Raw genomic sequence first — 15,591 nt, 5'->3', positions numbered from 1 at the left:
CATGTCAAAGTAGTCGAAGAATCCTGCTCCGGAAAACCCCTTCGGATACATGGAACAGATCAATATCCAGAGCGATGTTGTTCAGCATAGCGGTAGCCCTTCCAACAGGCATAACCATAGGCAGGTTGCTCCTGAATATCGGAATATGAAACAATCTATGCTGACGCTGTCTTAGGTAATTATCAGGAACATACAAACCAATGCTCATCATAATTTCAGAATTATTGATCATACCGCGCAACAATCGATTAAAATGTGTAGTCAAATACACATTCCTTCTAGTCTCTAAACTATACGAGATTTTGGTATTATACTTGACACTAAACTTTCTTTTACAATTCATATTGAACATGTTATCAATAAATCCTTAAAACTTCTTGGGTTTATTAACAGAAGCACAGCTGACTTCAAAAATATCAATACCCTTAAAACTCTCTTCTGTTCCCTAGTTCGCCCGCACCTAGAGTATTCCTCTGTTATCTGGTCTCCATATTGTGATTTTCACATCAAGAATATTGAATCAGTTCAACATCGATTTTTAAGAAAGATAGGCTGGAGGTTGGGCTTATCCAGAGACCTATATACGTATAATGAGTTAGAAACTACTTTGAATATATCTTCTCTTCAAGACTGTCAAAATAAATCCGACCTTATAGTCCTATTTAAAATTCTCAATTCACTCTTTGATGCGCCTGAACTACTGAGCTTAATAAAATTAAATATCCCAACTAGAAACCTCAGACAAAACTTACTCTTTCATACCGATAACCATAGAACTAATTATGGTTTTCATTCCCCTATGCTCAGAATTCTCCAGACTCATTTCATAATCACACCCTAAAACTCCTTCACCAAGTGTATAACAAAGGCAGCAATATGAATAATATAGAAATGATAGAAATTCACAAAAATTTAAATTTTGAGTACAACTTAATTAATAATCACACATTTAATCACCCCTCGCCTTTATTGACTATGTTCTCGCGTCTGTTATTACTCTCTTAGCTGATTGATGTCTTCCCACACATTAAATCTTAGGCTTAATTATTGCAACTTCCACTTATGTGCTAAATCAAGAAATAAATTCTACTTAACGTCCTTTCCCTCATTGATGATGTTTTCATATCTGTACTTTAGATAACTATCCATATATATGCTAACACCTTAGATAAATGGAATAAAAAACCCCCCTGCTCTAAGTTTCACTGATTAATTTGTTTATTTTTTGTTTAAATTCTATGACATTGTGAACAATATTCTGTGTTTACTATATTAGTTTTACAGCACTCGTCGATGGGAGGAGTGCTCTCCCGAAACTGTAGTAGTGTTCTTGTAAAAGAATAAAAATTGTGTAACACTAATAACAAAGTTTTTTTTTTAATAATAATTTAGAGATTCCCGTTTATTTTTTATCATACGGTACATTTAGACGCAGCAGAATAAGTGATAAGAAACGAGTAGTACAAACGGTGAAAAATAACAAATCTTCCGAAGCTTTCGTTGTACGCCACCGCAGTATAGTCAATTTGTGATTATTTAAATTTTAAATGAACGATATATCAAATACCCTTGTCTGGTTACAGTGGGCCCCGAGAATGTGGCCGCAGGAAGAGAGGCGTGCCGGGTGCTCGTGCGACAGCTGCTCTCTGCGCTGGCCGAGCAGTCGGCTGCCACCCCCGAAGGGGCCCCCCTGCCTTCTGTGTCCATCAAACAGGTAATAAAGATAAATTGTTTAATGTTGATCGTCTTAAATTACGGACTTCATACATAATAAGAACTAGTAAATAAAAAAAACAACTTGTTTTATTTTAATTTTAATAACTCTTATTCTTTCATTTTACTGACTCATTTACAATAATTTTGATCTTATTGTCGCTTTGGCAAATACAGGTAAACGTCGTTTGACGCCAGGGTTCCGTTCCGAGGGACACCGGCGTAAAATGAACGCAAATATAATGGAAGATATAAGTTTAGGTTCCGTGTCCAAATTTTTGTCTCCAGGCATATCGTTTTTTTTGCTTTTTTCGCACAATATTTAGATTCTGAATCATTATTGTCGCCCATAATAAAACTACAAATATTTGAATATTCTTTTAATCTTAATAATAATAAAATATATAATCATACCTTTTTATTTTTCTTAAAAACAAAACGAAAACCAACTCGGAAACAATTTCACACACACAATAGGCTGCTCGCGTACACGGCAATAGAATAAAACAATATGTAAAAGTGTGTCGGCCTCGTGGTGTAAAGCTAGGGTTTCCTAGGACAGCGGTGCCCGCATCTTAACGGCCGTAGTGAACGGTGATGCGGTGGACAGCCGTCATAATGTCGACTAGAGAGTGGTTTCCTAGGGAAACAGTGTTAAATGGTGTCGATAACACCGTTTTCCTAGGAAACCACACTCTAGTCACCGTTCACTACGGCCGTTAAAATACGGGCACCGCTGTCCTAGGAAACCCTAGCTTAATGGCCAGTGTATTTGTCTACCATGCAAGAGGTCTCTGGTTAGATTCCCGACATGGTTGATATGAAATATTATTTAAAGGGTGTTTTTACACTAGAATATTTCGTAGTCCCTGGACTGGCACCTGAAGCGTAAGACTGATCATCTTACCTTCATGTAACAAAAATGATCAAGATACGCTGCGATTGGTGTACCAATGCAGTGCCCAATGCACCATTAGGTGCGGAAAGGGAATGATGATGTAAAAGTGTGTCTGCTATTAGAATCGGCGCGAAATGACGTTTACCTGTACATATCTTTTTCTTTCTTAAATACCACCCATTAATATTTACCGTACTGATTCTATTTGCAGCTACTGATTCCTCTAGCCAGGTTGTGCGGTGTCGAGAATGCTGTACTCCCTCGCTCCGACATATCTGTTCTGACTTTACTATTGAAGGATGCCAAAGTTCCTCCGAACACCGCAGCCGGTATGTGCTCATGTTTACTATTCACTAAAATACTAAATGATCAATATGACTGCCCCTCACACCAGATGTATCAATTAAATCCCAACACTAATTTGCGGGGTCATAACTAGAAGCCATCGAATTAATAGTCCAGAAGGAGCGTAGAATCATTCTTGAATACATCGGACTGTGTCCGAAAATCACCCCACTTTGCCCCACTTTCGCCGCGCGCATGCGTGAAGTCGCCGCGTAATGTTTGCCAGATCGCGAAAAATATAATCATAACACAAAAATGTAAGATAATTATATTTAAAAAAATTGCAATTTGTTAATTTCTCTAAAATTTTATTGTACATGCGGGAACATTGATTGACATAGCAGCGTAGATAAGTAAAGGGTCAATTAATAAGAGTAGTTGAATTAATGAATTTTGAACTTTAAAAAAAAAACAAATTTTATTTTTTATAAAACTGATATTTTTATGTCATGTTAAATAATATTTGGTGTTTTAAAGAGAATGTCGGGCAAATGTCCACCACGACGTTGTTAAATCCGAGAGGTCCAATTTTCATTAGTTTGACTCTCATTAGATGAGTGAAGTAGTGTAAAAAATTTGACTACCCTGGCAACACTAACAAAATGCCCATTTTGTTTTCTTTGACAATCTGACAGATGGAAATATAATTAAATTTTTAAGTAATGCATTTGCTACTTACACATGCATTTGCTACTTACACATGAATTGTGATCCCATCCTGTTTCTTTAAGATCCCAGCAGTATTTTGACACTTGCAAACGACACAACACGGCATAATTGAATTAAAATCGGGAGTTGCGTACTGAGCGACATCTGCAAAGAAACTAATGGGTAAAAATGTAAAACTATTCCTTAAGAGTAGTTTAGTCGCCTTCCGTTTGATGCGCGTATGCGGTTTCTGGACTATTCTTAATTCTATGCTAGAAGCTACATCTGTGGTTTCAGAATGGAATAAATTGCCAAGTGTTCCTTCCATTTCAGTCAACCGGTTCGAAAATCCTTTGGATGTAATTTTGAAGGAAGAACATAGAAAAAATAACAATTCACGAGATATAGACGCATCAGAAAAGACTGCCTGCCTGCAACAAATAATAATCATGTATAATTTATTTTAGTGCCTGAAGCGGGAAAATCGGGGCAGCTGTGCGGCCAGCAGAGCGAGCGGCGCCGCACGGACGGGCTGGCCGAGGTGCTCACCGGGCCGCTGCGCCCCGCGGCCGTGCCGGCGCCCCCGGCGCCGCCCGCGCCCCCCGCGCCCGCCACGCCCGCCGCGGCGCCTGCGCCCGACGTCGCTTCCGAGCCGGTCGAAACGCCCGTCGCCCCGCCAGACCTAGACGCGCAGGTAAAGACGATATCACCTCTCGATCAAATGACGCGTCGATGTCTAATGAATGAAAATTGACTACGGTCCCTCTTGTTTGTTACGAGAAATATGGGACCGACTGAATTTGTTCATTATAAGCATTTGTCATTATACCAGAAATGGGTTTTTTATATAAAATACATTCGCCATTGTATATTGCCATTAAGATGTAAACAAGTAAATACAATTCTATGGGCGGGGGGACAATCGCGTAAGTCAGCTTTTTCTTTTTTTTCAAAGCAGGTGTCGAAAATGCTCACTTTCGTCTACTGGTGGATTTTTATAAGCTGGCGCGTGCACTATACTTACACATACGCATTGTGTAGTATCCGTGAATAAGCCCATGGTATGACATCGCACGGCATACGCATTATGAAAATAATCTCTTTCTCTCTCGCGCTGAGATGCGCTTATGAGCGTGACATAGACAACTATTGCTTTATTAATTTCTAATGATATGGTAGTACAGTATGCACAGGATGCTTCTGCGTTCATCTGAATTTCGCTGAGATTCTTAATAGTAAAAATATAATAATATGTACGAGTACTAAGTTATGGATAAAAACTCTGGTTTATAAATATGTAGGTATTTTCATTTAATCTCATCCTAAATAGGTTGATTATGCAGTGATGGCGCTTTCACAAAAACATTTTTAATGTACAGAATACTAATTTTAAAAATCTTGATGTTATATATTTTTATATTAAATGTTTTTAAAAATCTCTTTTGGATTAGATAAAAAAAAAACAATTACTTAAGAAAATGTCATACATTTACAAGTATTTATTTTTAAACAAGCATGTTTTTTATTTAATATTTATGTTCATTATAATAATAATTAATTGAGTGTAATTAAAATGCACAGTACAAATTATATCGGAAAAAAAATATGTACACACTTATTGATAAACAATAAATCCTGACAAATATCCTAACTTTCTTATTTTTTGGAATATTTCACTTCCAATTGGACCGTATTTGACGGTTTGAAGTAAATCTTATTTGATCAACATACTGGGACACTTTTGTTGCCGACTGTTTTTTTAAAGGGACACAATATTTCCTGCCACATAATTGTTGGGAGGCCCGGCTGCTGGCCGCTGTAGAGGAGCCAAATAGTCCGCAGCGGTGGCCTGCTTCTTGGCTCAATATCTGCACTGTACCTATGTGCAGTGCTTATATTACTAATATTATGTTTTTTTTGTTATTATAAATTGTTTTTACTATTTATTTATGTATGTAAATGTACATCTATGCATACATTCAGGTGTGTGTAAAAGAATAGGTACCAACTACTGTAGCTAGAACATAATATAAAAATCATGTAAATAAATGCCTCGACACGGGTCATCCCCAGTGAGGTGCTTATATACAAAAGAACAACAAAAACTTTTATGTGAAATAAATAATTTAAAAAATAAAAACAATAAAAAAAAATAATAAATTTTAAAAATTGAGAAATAAAAAAATAAAAATTCACTAGGCTTTAGTCATGTTTCCACTACCAATGTATTTTGAAATGACGATTTCTTAAATAAAAGAGTCGGCTTTGGCGGCTATTCCAGACAGAACCTTGACAAAGAAGCTTGTTTGCTTTGAAACCGGTCGGTGTAAAATAAAAATTAGTGGTTAAAAACAAAGTTGTTTTATTTATTTTATTAGAACTGTATTCTTCGTTCCCCCAATCAAGAAAATTACGAAATTTCTTAAACCAGACAGTGGACATATTCTCTTTTTTCATGCAATGTTTGCCATATCTATGAAATGTTTGTATATTTCCTTGTTGTTTGGTTTCCAGAAGGTAATAGCGGAGATATGCACGTCTTTCCTGGGCCCCATGCGGGCTGGGGGCACCTTGCTGGCGCTGTGCGGAGCCCTGCCGTGCCTCCAGCGCTACCTGCTGAGGCTGCGCGCCGCCCGAGACTCGGACACCTGCCACTACCAGCACCACTCGGCCGACAATACTCTGTGAGTTTTAAAATCAACGAATAATTAGTTTTCTGCATTCTCAGCCTAATATATTACCCCCAATGTGTAATAAGATTTTTCATTCCGCCACTGATAAGTTCTTCTGACTTTTCACGAATCCAGCGCTTGTTAGCCGCCTTCAGCTCTTTGTCCGAGGTGTACTGATTAACCTTAAGATCGATCCCTTTTTTAAAAATAAAATATTTTCCTTCTTATAATTTATCCAAACATTTCAATTTTGAAGGTCAATTTACAGAATTATAGTTTACTTTTTTAAAATCATCATTCATTTTTTAAAATCTATCCACCTTTGCGCATGGATAAGGAAATAACACTAAGCATTCTTTTATGTTTCCTTTCAGTGTCGGTTTCCTCGTGAACGAAGTGTCCATTTGTCAGATAGCCCTTTCGCTGCCATGCTTGGAGCCGCTGACGGCGGCGCGCATCTCCCTGATCTGCGACATCAGCGCCGCCTGGTTGCTCTGCGCCACGACACAGGTGACGAGCGTTGAATTTTTGTATAAATAAAAAAAAAATCAAAACAATATCCTCCATTATAGCCACTATTTGAACTGTCAATTTTGTATAGAATATGCACTGCGATTAAGTAACAATAAACCCGTGACTATGCCGAGCAGTTTGAAACCTTACAAATTTTTATAGTTTGGTTGGAAATTTCTTTGATTGTCAAAAAAGTATAGCACTCGGAGCTTGGACGTTTTCAGCACATAAAGATATCTTAGTATGCTATCGAAACCGCCATCAAACTCATTTTAAGCATTCTGAGGGTTGGACGCTTTGTGAGTGGACACTTAGCGAGGCGGTAAATGGACATTGACCTCTTGGTATTTGTTTGCAGGCTTCCGTACATCCAAAAGACGAAGAGGCCGAAACTCTAGCCGCGTCCTTGGTCGAAGGGGCTCTCGGTCTCTTCAACTCGGTTGGAGAAATTCTGAAAAACTCTACCAGAGCTGGTGGCTATGTGAGTATGATATGATTTAATAAAAAAAAAAAGTATTTTTTCAAGCAATACTACCATGTATTATTTTTTATTGAATTTAAAAAAATACATATTTAGATAATTTTATCCAGGTACTTAACCTTAAAAGCACGAAAATAAAAATTCAAATTTTCATAAAATGCATACAACGATTTTTTCCCTAAATATTATCACTTTTTTAGTATGGCACCACAAAATTTTAACTGTCATTTACATCGTGGCAATTTCACACTTTTATGATAACTGTTTAAACTATCTCCTTTTCACACAATGTTTATAGCATCAAATAATATTTCTATTGACAATTTTTTAAACTTTCTGCATCATAATTTATTGATGTAAAGACTTTATTCTTCCTAAACATGGGTCAACTGCACGTCACTATTTAGTAAAATGTCAAAATTAGACACTTAAACAAAATGGTCAATTACACTGCACCTACTTTGAATTTAGTTTGAGACAATAATTTACACATTTTTTTTATTTACCTCGATTTATTCTTCATTCATGCGGCGGCGCGCGGCTCGTCTTTTGACAGATCGAATGAGTTATGAAAAAATTTCGACTTAAAACCAGGGTTACGAAAAACATAAAAAACCTTAATTGGGGGGATATTTTAATAAGAATGTATGGAAATAAATGGGACCTAAATATTTCGGTGTGTAAAGCTAGAAAACCTAAAATCGAGGAACCTTAAACCGAGGTCTTACTGTATGTCTTAAAAACTTCAGCTGCCAGACCAAATTTGACAACTGTTTTGGATTCTGCTCCCAGAGATTCCCCTAAATCTCTGGCAACACAATGTCCGTCAGGCTGTGTTACAGGAAGATTGACAGCTTTTTGTTTTTTTTTTCCATAATTATCTAACTTTGGGCCTCTATTAATATGTAGTTATTTTACACAAACTAAATACATAGTTATATTATTTAATATTAATTTTAAAATAAGGTTAGTTTACGCAGTTGTTTGTATTATGCAGGTGTACCAGAACCACCTCATGATCGGCACCTGGGTGCTGCTTAGCGGACTGCACCAGAGTCTCACCGGACCGCAGCCCTCTGCCACCCCTGCCCCGGGGAAGAGCCCAGCCAAATCCTCAACGCGACAATACAACATAGCCAGGCTGTAAGTAACAGGAACTTTGATAAAATAAAAAACTTAAATATGTTTTCATTTACAATATTTTGATTGCGTCCACATGTTTTGAACAAATAGAACTTAAATCTATGTAGCAAAGAAAAACAAGTATATTTATTATAAATGAAATTTTTATTTTAAATTAAAATAATTAATATTTGATTCAATTATGATTTTATCAATGTCTCTTCCAGTCAGCAGGGCGTGCACGTGACCTGGGTCGCGCTGGGGTCGCGCTGCCTGGAGGGCATGTGCGCACTCTTCTCGGACGCGCGATTAGAAGCCCAGGCCGAAGCTACGACGGAGACGGGCGCGGAGACACCCGCCTCGCTGGACGCGCTCGCGCAGCATTCAGCCGCGCAGAGAGTCGCGCGCCTCGCCGCGTGCGCTCCTCTGCACCAGGTCAGAATGGAATTTGACGTTGATGTTTTTTGATGTACGAAATTGAGATCAATCTACCACTTTTCTCAGAAATTTAAGTTACATTGCATGAACGGACTGGATATTGGGTTTAAATTTTGGTGTTAAGTTTATTCATATATGGCCACACTGATGATTAAACGTCAAATTATGTAAAATAAACCAAACATTATGATTTTCTAAATTTGTTGCAACACAGAGGGAAAACATTTTTGAGATGGGAATATGGAAGTCTTGGCATTTACAGGGCTTACGACCTGTCATTGGCTGATTTATGTGGTCATTTTAAATACTGCGTAACATTCACCATTCTGCCTATCTTACATACCTTTGTCTGGTTCTTTGTGTTGATCGTGGCGACGTTTCCAGTTGCTGGTGATGTTGGGAGTGGTCTGCTACCGCAAGGCCACCGCCCTGAAGCGCGCCGTGGTGCAGAAGCAGCATGAGCAGGACGCTGACCACTCGGACTCCACCGTGTACTACCAAGACATGATCATGTGCTCCGAGGATTCCGAGACAGACGATGGTAATAAGATGGGTATTGTTCAAACTAGTAGGCAGAACAAAACCTTTTTTGAAATACAATTGAGCAGTAAGGAATGGAAAACATTTGTTGAATTTCACGGCCGAAGTGTTTGTCAACTGCGTATCATGATTTGTACAAGTCAATACGACGTTTTTGTTCAAACGAAAATTAAAACTAACCCTAAAAGAAGACACTTAAATAAAAATGACAATTACACTGCACCTGCTTTGAATTTAGGTTAAGACAATAATTTATCCTTTATTAGTTGTTCACTTGTTTTTATTCTTCATTCACGTGACACCATTATTGCGACATAATTTTGGCTATTTTGACTCATCAAATGAATTCTGTTTTTTTTTAAATGTAAAACCGGGGTGATGAACAATGTAAAGAACGTTATTTGTATGATAATGTATGAAGAAAAATGGGCCCTGAACTTTCGGTGTAAAAGGCGGGAAAATGTAAAATTGAGGAACGTAAAAACAAGGTTTTGCTGTATATACAATAGCTTTGATAAGTAGTAAAAGTATACATACATATTTTTTGGTTTTTGCTGTTGCTACATCTGAACTGATAGCAGTAAATATACTTTTTTTAGAATCTGTTATTTTTATCACAAATATTATCTGTTTCAATTTTTTTTAATCGTCTTTGTTAGTTTAACCATTTCTATAATTATTTTTAAAAGAAAATCAAATGAATACATAACTAACTATATTTAAAAATGTCACCACAAACATCTACTTACTAACTTTCAACAAACTCAATTATTTATCTGTTGCCTGGCAGAAGACAGCGAGCCGCTGCTAGGCCTCTGGTTCGAGTCCACGCTGGTTGCTCCGGATGGCAACGATGCGTGCGCCACCAGCTCCGGAGCCAATGAAGGGCAGGATGCAGCACGCTCCTCCGGCGCTCCTGGCCTGGTACCCGACAAAGCGGAGCCATACTCGGTAAGTAGGCAATCAAGCGAAACGGAAATCAAACACAAAAACTACATATTGCGGCCTCCGTGGTGTAGTAGTCAAGATGCTTGACTCACACACGGAAGGTTCCGGGCTCGATTCCCGGTGAGGACAAAAAATAAAATGTGATTTTTCTCAAGCTTGGCTGTACCGTGATGTAATTCACCATTGTAATTGGGCCTCCTGGCCTGTTGTGGTGCAAAAAAAGAAAAAAAAAATTACCGCAAAAAATATTTTACTGACTGGACTGTAAAAAAAAACACGTAGTTTTATTAGGAAAACATTAAAAAAACATTAAAAAAACATCAAATAATCATTTAGTAATTTAATAAAATTAATACAATTTAATATTAAACTATGGCTTATTAATAGAAAGCAGGGTTAAAAATTCGGTTATCCTGACAATACTAAATTAATGTCCGCCTTGTTTTATTTAACAATCTGACAGGCTATTTAACAAAAATAATCAAATTCTTAAATAATATTTTTTGTCAATTCGCTAATTACACATGAAATGTGATTCCACCCTATTCCCTTTTAATCCCAGCAGTATTTTGGCACTGAAAAGCGACACGACACGGCGTAACTGAATTTATGTCGGCAGTTGCGTGCTAAGCGGCACCTGCTAAGAGTAACTAATGGCCAAAACATTTGTCTACTCATTTATTAATTTACGTTTTTTGATGAAATATGTTAGCCGTTTTCCACAATAGTCGAGATCCTAAATAGATCAACCGTCCTGATCATTCTGAACAAAGGCGACTGGATGCCATAATTGGTCCTGTGATGACCGAGGAACAACATTTTATTACTCCTAAGCACGGACATGCGATTGCGGACAGGAATTTTCAGGGACATCACAAGAATACAGTTTATCATTTCAGATTAAGTCAACAGTTTTAAGAGGCTTTAAGTCAATAGTTTTAAGAGGCTTTAAGTCAATAGTTTTAAGAGGTTAAGAGGCTTTCTATCCTATTTCTCAAACACGCGATTACAAAGAGAAAAAACAGTTTGAATAACAATTAAAGCTAAGTTCATAATATGCCGGATTGAATAATAATCATGTTTTATTATAGAAATAAAAGACGAGTGATACTTTAATCCATAAATTTGGAATATCCAGTGACCGGTTTCATCGCTTTATTTTATTTATTTTTACTGTGTGTAGTAAAATAAAATACTTAAACTCAATAAAATAACATTATATCAACTCATTAGTTAACCCGAAAAATTTTTGATAATGATCCTTGAGATAAAAATAACTTTATTTAATTTACTTTCATATAATTTTGAATTATCTCTCCTTACCTCTGTTTTGTATAAATACATTGAACTCCTTAATAAAGATAACAGTCTCGAAGATGTCGCGAAAGCGGTGAAACCGGTCAGTGGATATTCCAAGTTTGTGGATTAAAGTATCACTCGTCTTTTACTTCTATATTAAATTACAATGAACTTCCATCAAGAATTTTCACTTACAACTTAAATGTTTTTTATAATAATCATGGTTTATTAACACAAATAACAATAACTTTATCTTCTACATACACACTTAGGTAATAGATTTATCTGGATCATGTCTAGTCTGCCTAACTAGGTATAACCTGTTTTAAGGCAGACATTTTTATGCAAAATAAACAATAACATTACTACCTACTAGTTAATTTACTAAACAGTTATAGAATATTAATTTATACCATTTATTATTTAAGAATGTTTTTGAGTAAATTTTCCGATTTTTCTCAACCTAAACCAAGTAATCAATTTTTGTACAAATTTATTAAATAGAATCCGAGTCATGCTTTTGCAATGTTTGGGTAACATATTGAATATGTTGGGGCCCAGGAACCTGAAATTCCTTTGCCCAAATTCAGAGTTTGCGGTAGACCCCGTGACCCATCCTCTAGTTTGACTTCTGGTAGTGTGGGAGTGGAGATTAAATGACGCTAATTTTTTACAAAAATGATTCGTTTTCAGTACATCAGTCTGGCCACCGAGGTGTTTCTGTTGCTGGACAGCGAGGTGCTCGCCGGCACCATGGGCGGGCTGCAGGAAGCGCAGGTGGCGCTGCTGGCCGCCCTCCTCAGGGACCTGGATAGAGAGACGGCGAGGACAGATACAGGTGCCGCTCCGTTCCTCAGTTCTTCGACCCTCTGAGCTCAATTTATTTTACACTCGCTGATTAAGCTAGCTCTGAATTAAATTCTTGCGGAAGGATAGACAGAAATAGAAAATTTATTTCCCAACGGATTTTTTCAAAACAAAAAACCTTTTATTAGCAATTTTGTGATAATTTAAATTTTATATTCGTGTGGCATTTTTTAAAACAATCCGGGGTGGTGTAGACCAGGTTTCCCTGAAAATATTTTGCAAAACCACTCGGGTGTCTTTTCCTTCCCCTTTTTCGGTCACCGCACAGTCATTGGATCCAATTTTCTTTCTCTCGGCTAAGAAGTATTACTTACTATCTTTTTAAGTGGGCTGATAAATAGCGAGCCCAGCAATGAAAAACATAATTTTTCATCTAAAGTAATTCTATTATTATTATGGACAACTTATATAGAGCCATTTTCATAATATAACGCCTCAGGGTGCTTTGCATAGTGATTCTGTAGATAAATAAATTTAATTCAAGCTTTTAAATTTGTAGTTTAATTAAAACAATTTATTTTGTTATCACATGCTACGGATTTATTCAAATGATTCAGAGAACAAGTGGGTTTTAAGCTTTTTCTGAAAAATCACTTCACTCTCACAGCCTCGCACCTCTGCTGGGAGAGCATTCCATGCCGTAGGGCCTGCGACCGCAAATGCGTGTTCACTGAATTTAGTGCACTGTCTGCGTAGAGGTATAATAACTTTTCCTCTCGCCGTAGACGGAGCTGATCTAAGCGTAAGACGACCGTCAGCTCTGGAATGCATAGTTCCCTTAGATATTTTGAAATATACATAAGCCAACAGAGTTTGTATTTCACCCTCTGTGGAAAACGTAGCCAGTGTAATTCCCGAAGTAGTGGAGTGATATGACTGAACTTACAGATTCCGAAAATTTGTCTCGCTGCGGCATTTAATACAGTCTGTAGGCGAGTCATTTTATTCATCGGTAGACCTGCGTAGATACCATTACAATAATCGACTACCACAAACTAAGTCTCCAAATGTTTGTAGACCAACTGGATTTCCTCTCTAGGGAGATATTTAGACCTAAATTTGTCGCAACAGAGAGGGAAAATATTTTGAGATGGGAAAATGGAAGTCTATTCCCTCTGTGTTGCAAACATTTAGATCTAAATAACTCCCTAGGGAAGAAATCCAGTCTATCTACAAACGTTTGGACACACTCAAAACATTGTTGAAAAATAATTTTATTCAATCATCATTTAATTTATGTTTCTATCAAGTCTCCTCACTCCTTCCAGGCACCATATCACCGTGCTTCGGGGCGCGGCTCGGAGTGCTGTACGCCGAGTTCAGTTCGGCGCTGGTGCGCTACCTGCACTCGCTGACGGGCAGCGCGCGCTACACGGCGCTGCGCCAGGCCCTGCTGGAGCAGCTGGGGGCCGCGCCGCCCGCGCCCGGCGAGCAGACCGGCCTCGTGCCCCTGCAGGTAGGGAAAGCGAGAAAATTCAGTTCAATGATATAATAAGTTTTTCAAGGGAGCAACAAAAAAATTGTAAAACTTGGGAATATTATTGTACAGGACTATAGTATAGTCTTGTACAATAATTATATTTTAATGAAATTTAATTTTTTTCCATACATTTTTCATTTCCTCACTTTAAAGTTTCCTCAGTTTTACACTTTTTTTGTTGCTGCCTTGAAAAACTTAAAACAGGGGTTTTACTGTATTATAGTGTAAATATACTGCTAAAAAAAAGTGAAAACCCCTGTAATTGGGGATTACAAACATTTTAGCCTTTTTTAAAAAATGATTTCATTAAATATATTTTGTATTTTTTCAAATAATATTATAACTTAAGAGTAATAACCTAAGAGAGTCACTCTTATAGAGAAAAACCATTCTATGATTATTGAGCATGAACTTAGCTACATATTACAGTAATACAACGAGCTGTAGGTACTGGAGTTGAGAATTACAAGCGCAAACCGAAACCGTCCATTGTACATTTTTTGTCAAACTAAAAACCAAACTGAAACCAATCTAAGAATTTGGAACACCTTTGTTCCATAATAGAGCTTAAGGGCTTCTCTAGAGAATTATTACTCCGAGGATTCTTTTTTTTTAAATTTACCATTTTCTGATTTTATAAGTTTTTTCGCAGTGCACTCGCGACAAGCTTGCAGTGCGCCAGGGCTCCGTGGTGCGCGGATTTAGAACCATCACTGTTAATACAACATGTTTTGTTCGCAGGTTGGCTGTCGGGTGGTGAAGCTAATGGGCAGCGTGATCTTGAGCAAGGCGGTGGCGGAACGCGAGGCCGCCATCTTGGCGCTGTGGAGCAAGGTCGTGCACACCGTGGTGGAGTGCGCGTTGCAGCTGCAGCCCTCGCAGGACCACGAGTACGAAGGTGAGACCTAGGAAACATGCCATTTGAAAATTGTGTTTGGGACATTTAAAATTCCGCTTTCGAGGAAGCAAAGAATACAGTTCTGTGTTTGTAATTGAACCAGAATCTTAGACGAGTGTTTTCCACTCGACGGCTCAAACTTTCGGTAGAGAAAAAAAGATGTTAAAAAAAAATTGAAAAAATGTATTAAGCGACTTGTTCCCCTCGTGGTTTACTGATTAGCGTGTTTGCCTGCTGGTCCTGTCCTGTATGCAAAGAGAGTGATATCCTCTCTGCCTACCTCATGTCAATCCAGCACACCTTATTCCGCCGAATAAAGTCGAAAGATCGTCATCGACGGCCTTCCAGGACGGCGTGAGCCCGCAGGTTTAAAGAAGAGGCAACTCGGGTTTAGGTTCTCCTGAGGCATGCGCAGCACGTGTCCAAGCCAGGTCCACCGCCGCATCCTCAAGACGCTTGTTATAGGAGGCTGCTGCGTCCGTTCTCGGACTTCAATGTTAGTTATAAAATCGAACCACCTTATACCTAATATTCTCCTCCAGCACTTACTCTCAAAACTTAGAAGTTGGGTGTTTTGAGCTTTGGTAAGGAACCAAGATTCGCATCGATATAGAAGTACTGGTATTATACAAGAGTTGAATAATCGGCATTTTGTTTTATAGACTAGAGTTCCAGACAATTCCTAGGCGGGTTGCGAGCTCTTTGTGCATGTTAGTACCTACTATTTAT

The 15,591-nt window shown here is 37.9% G+C and overlaps 1 protein-coding gene across 1 annotated transcript in view; it reads left to right on the top strand.

The window, feature by feature from the left end:
- Positions 1-15,591, top strand: part of LOC148285441 (E3 ubiquitin-protein ligase UBR4-like) — a gene marked incomplete at its 3' end in the record, with an annotated part of 74,454 nt that overhangs the window by 2,465 nt on the left and 56,398 nt on the right. Inside the window, 13 exon segments of the mRNA XM_088225175.1 lie at positions 1,584-1,714; positions 2,823-2,940; positions 4,072-4,298; positions 6,119-6,288; positions 6,651-6,786; positions 7,148-7,270; positions 8,268-8,413; positions 8,620-8,827; positions 9,215-9,371; positions 10,161-10,321; positions 12,311-12,455; positions 13,753-13,940; positions 14,706-14,862. Coding sequence (XP_088081301.1) covers positions 1,584-1,714; positions 2,823-2,940; positions 4,072-4,298; positions 6,119-6,288; positions 6,651-6,786; positions 7,148-7,270; positions 8,268-8,413; positions 8,620-8,827; positions 9,215-9,371; positions 10,161-10,321; positions 12,311-12,455; positions 13,753-13,940; positions 14,706-14,862 — 2,067 coding nt within the window.

Source organism: Micrasema longulum, unplaced genomic scaffold (assembly GCF_059751315.1).
Source record: "Micrasema longulum isolate JH-2025_06_02 unplaced genomic scaffold, ASM5975131v1 h1tg000034l, whole genome shotgun sequence".
NCBI lineage: Eukaryota > Metazoa > Arthropoda > Insecta > Trichoptera > Brachycentridae > Micrasema > Micrasema longulum.
This window is presented reverse-complemented; position numbering and strand designations above follow the sequence as displayed.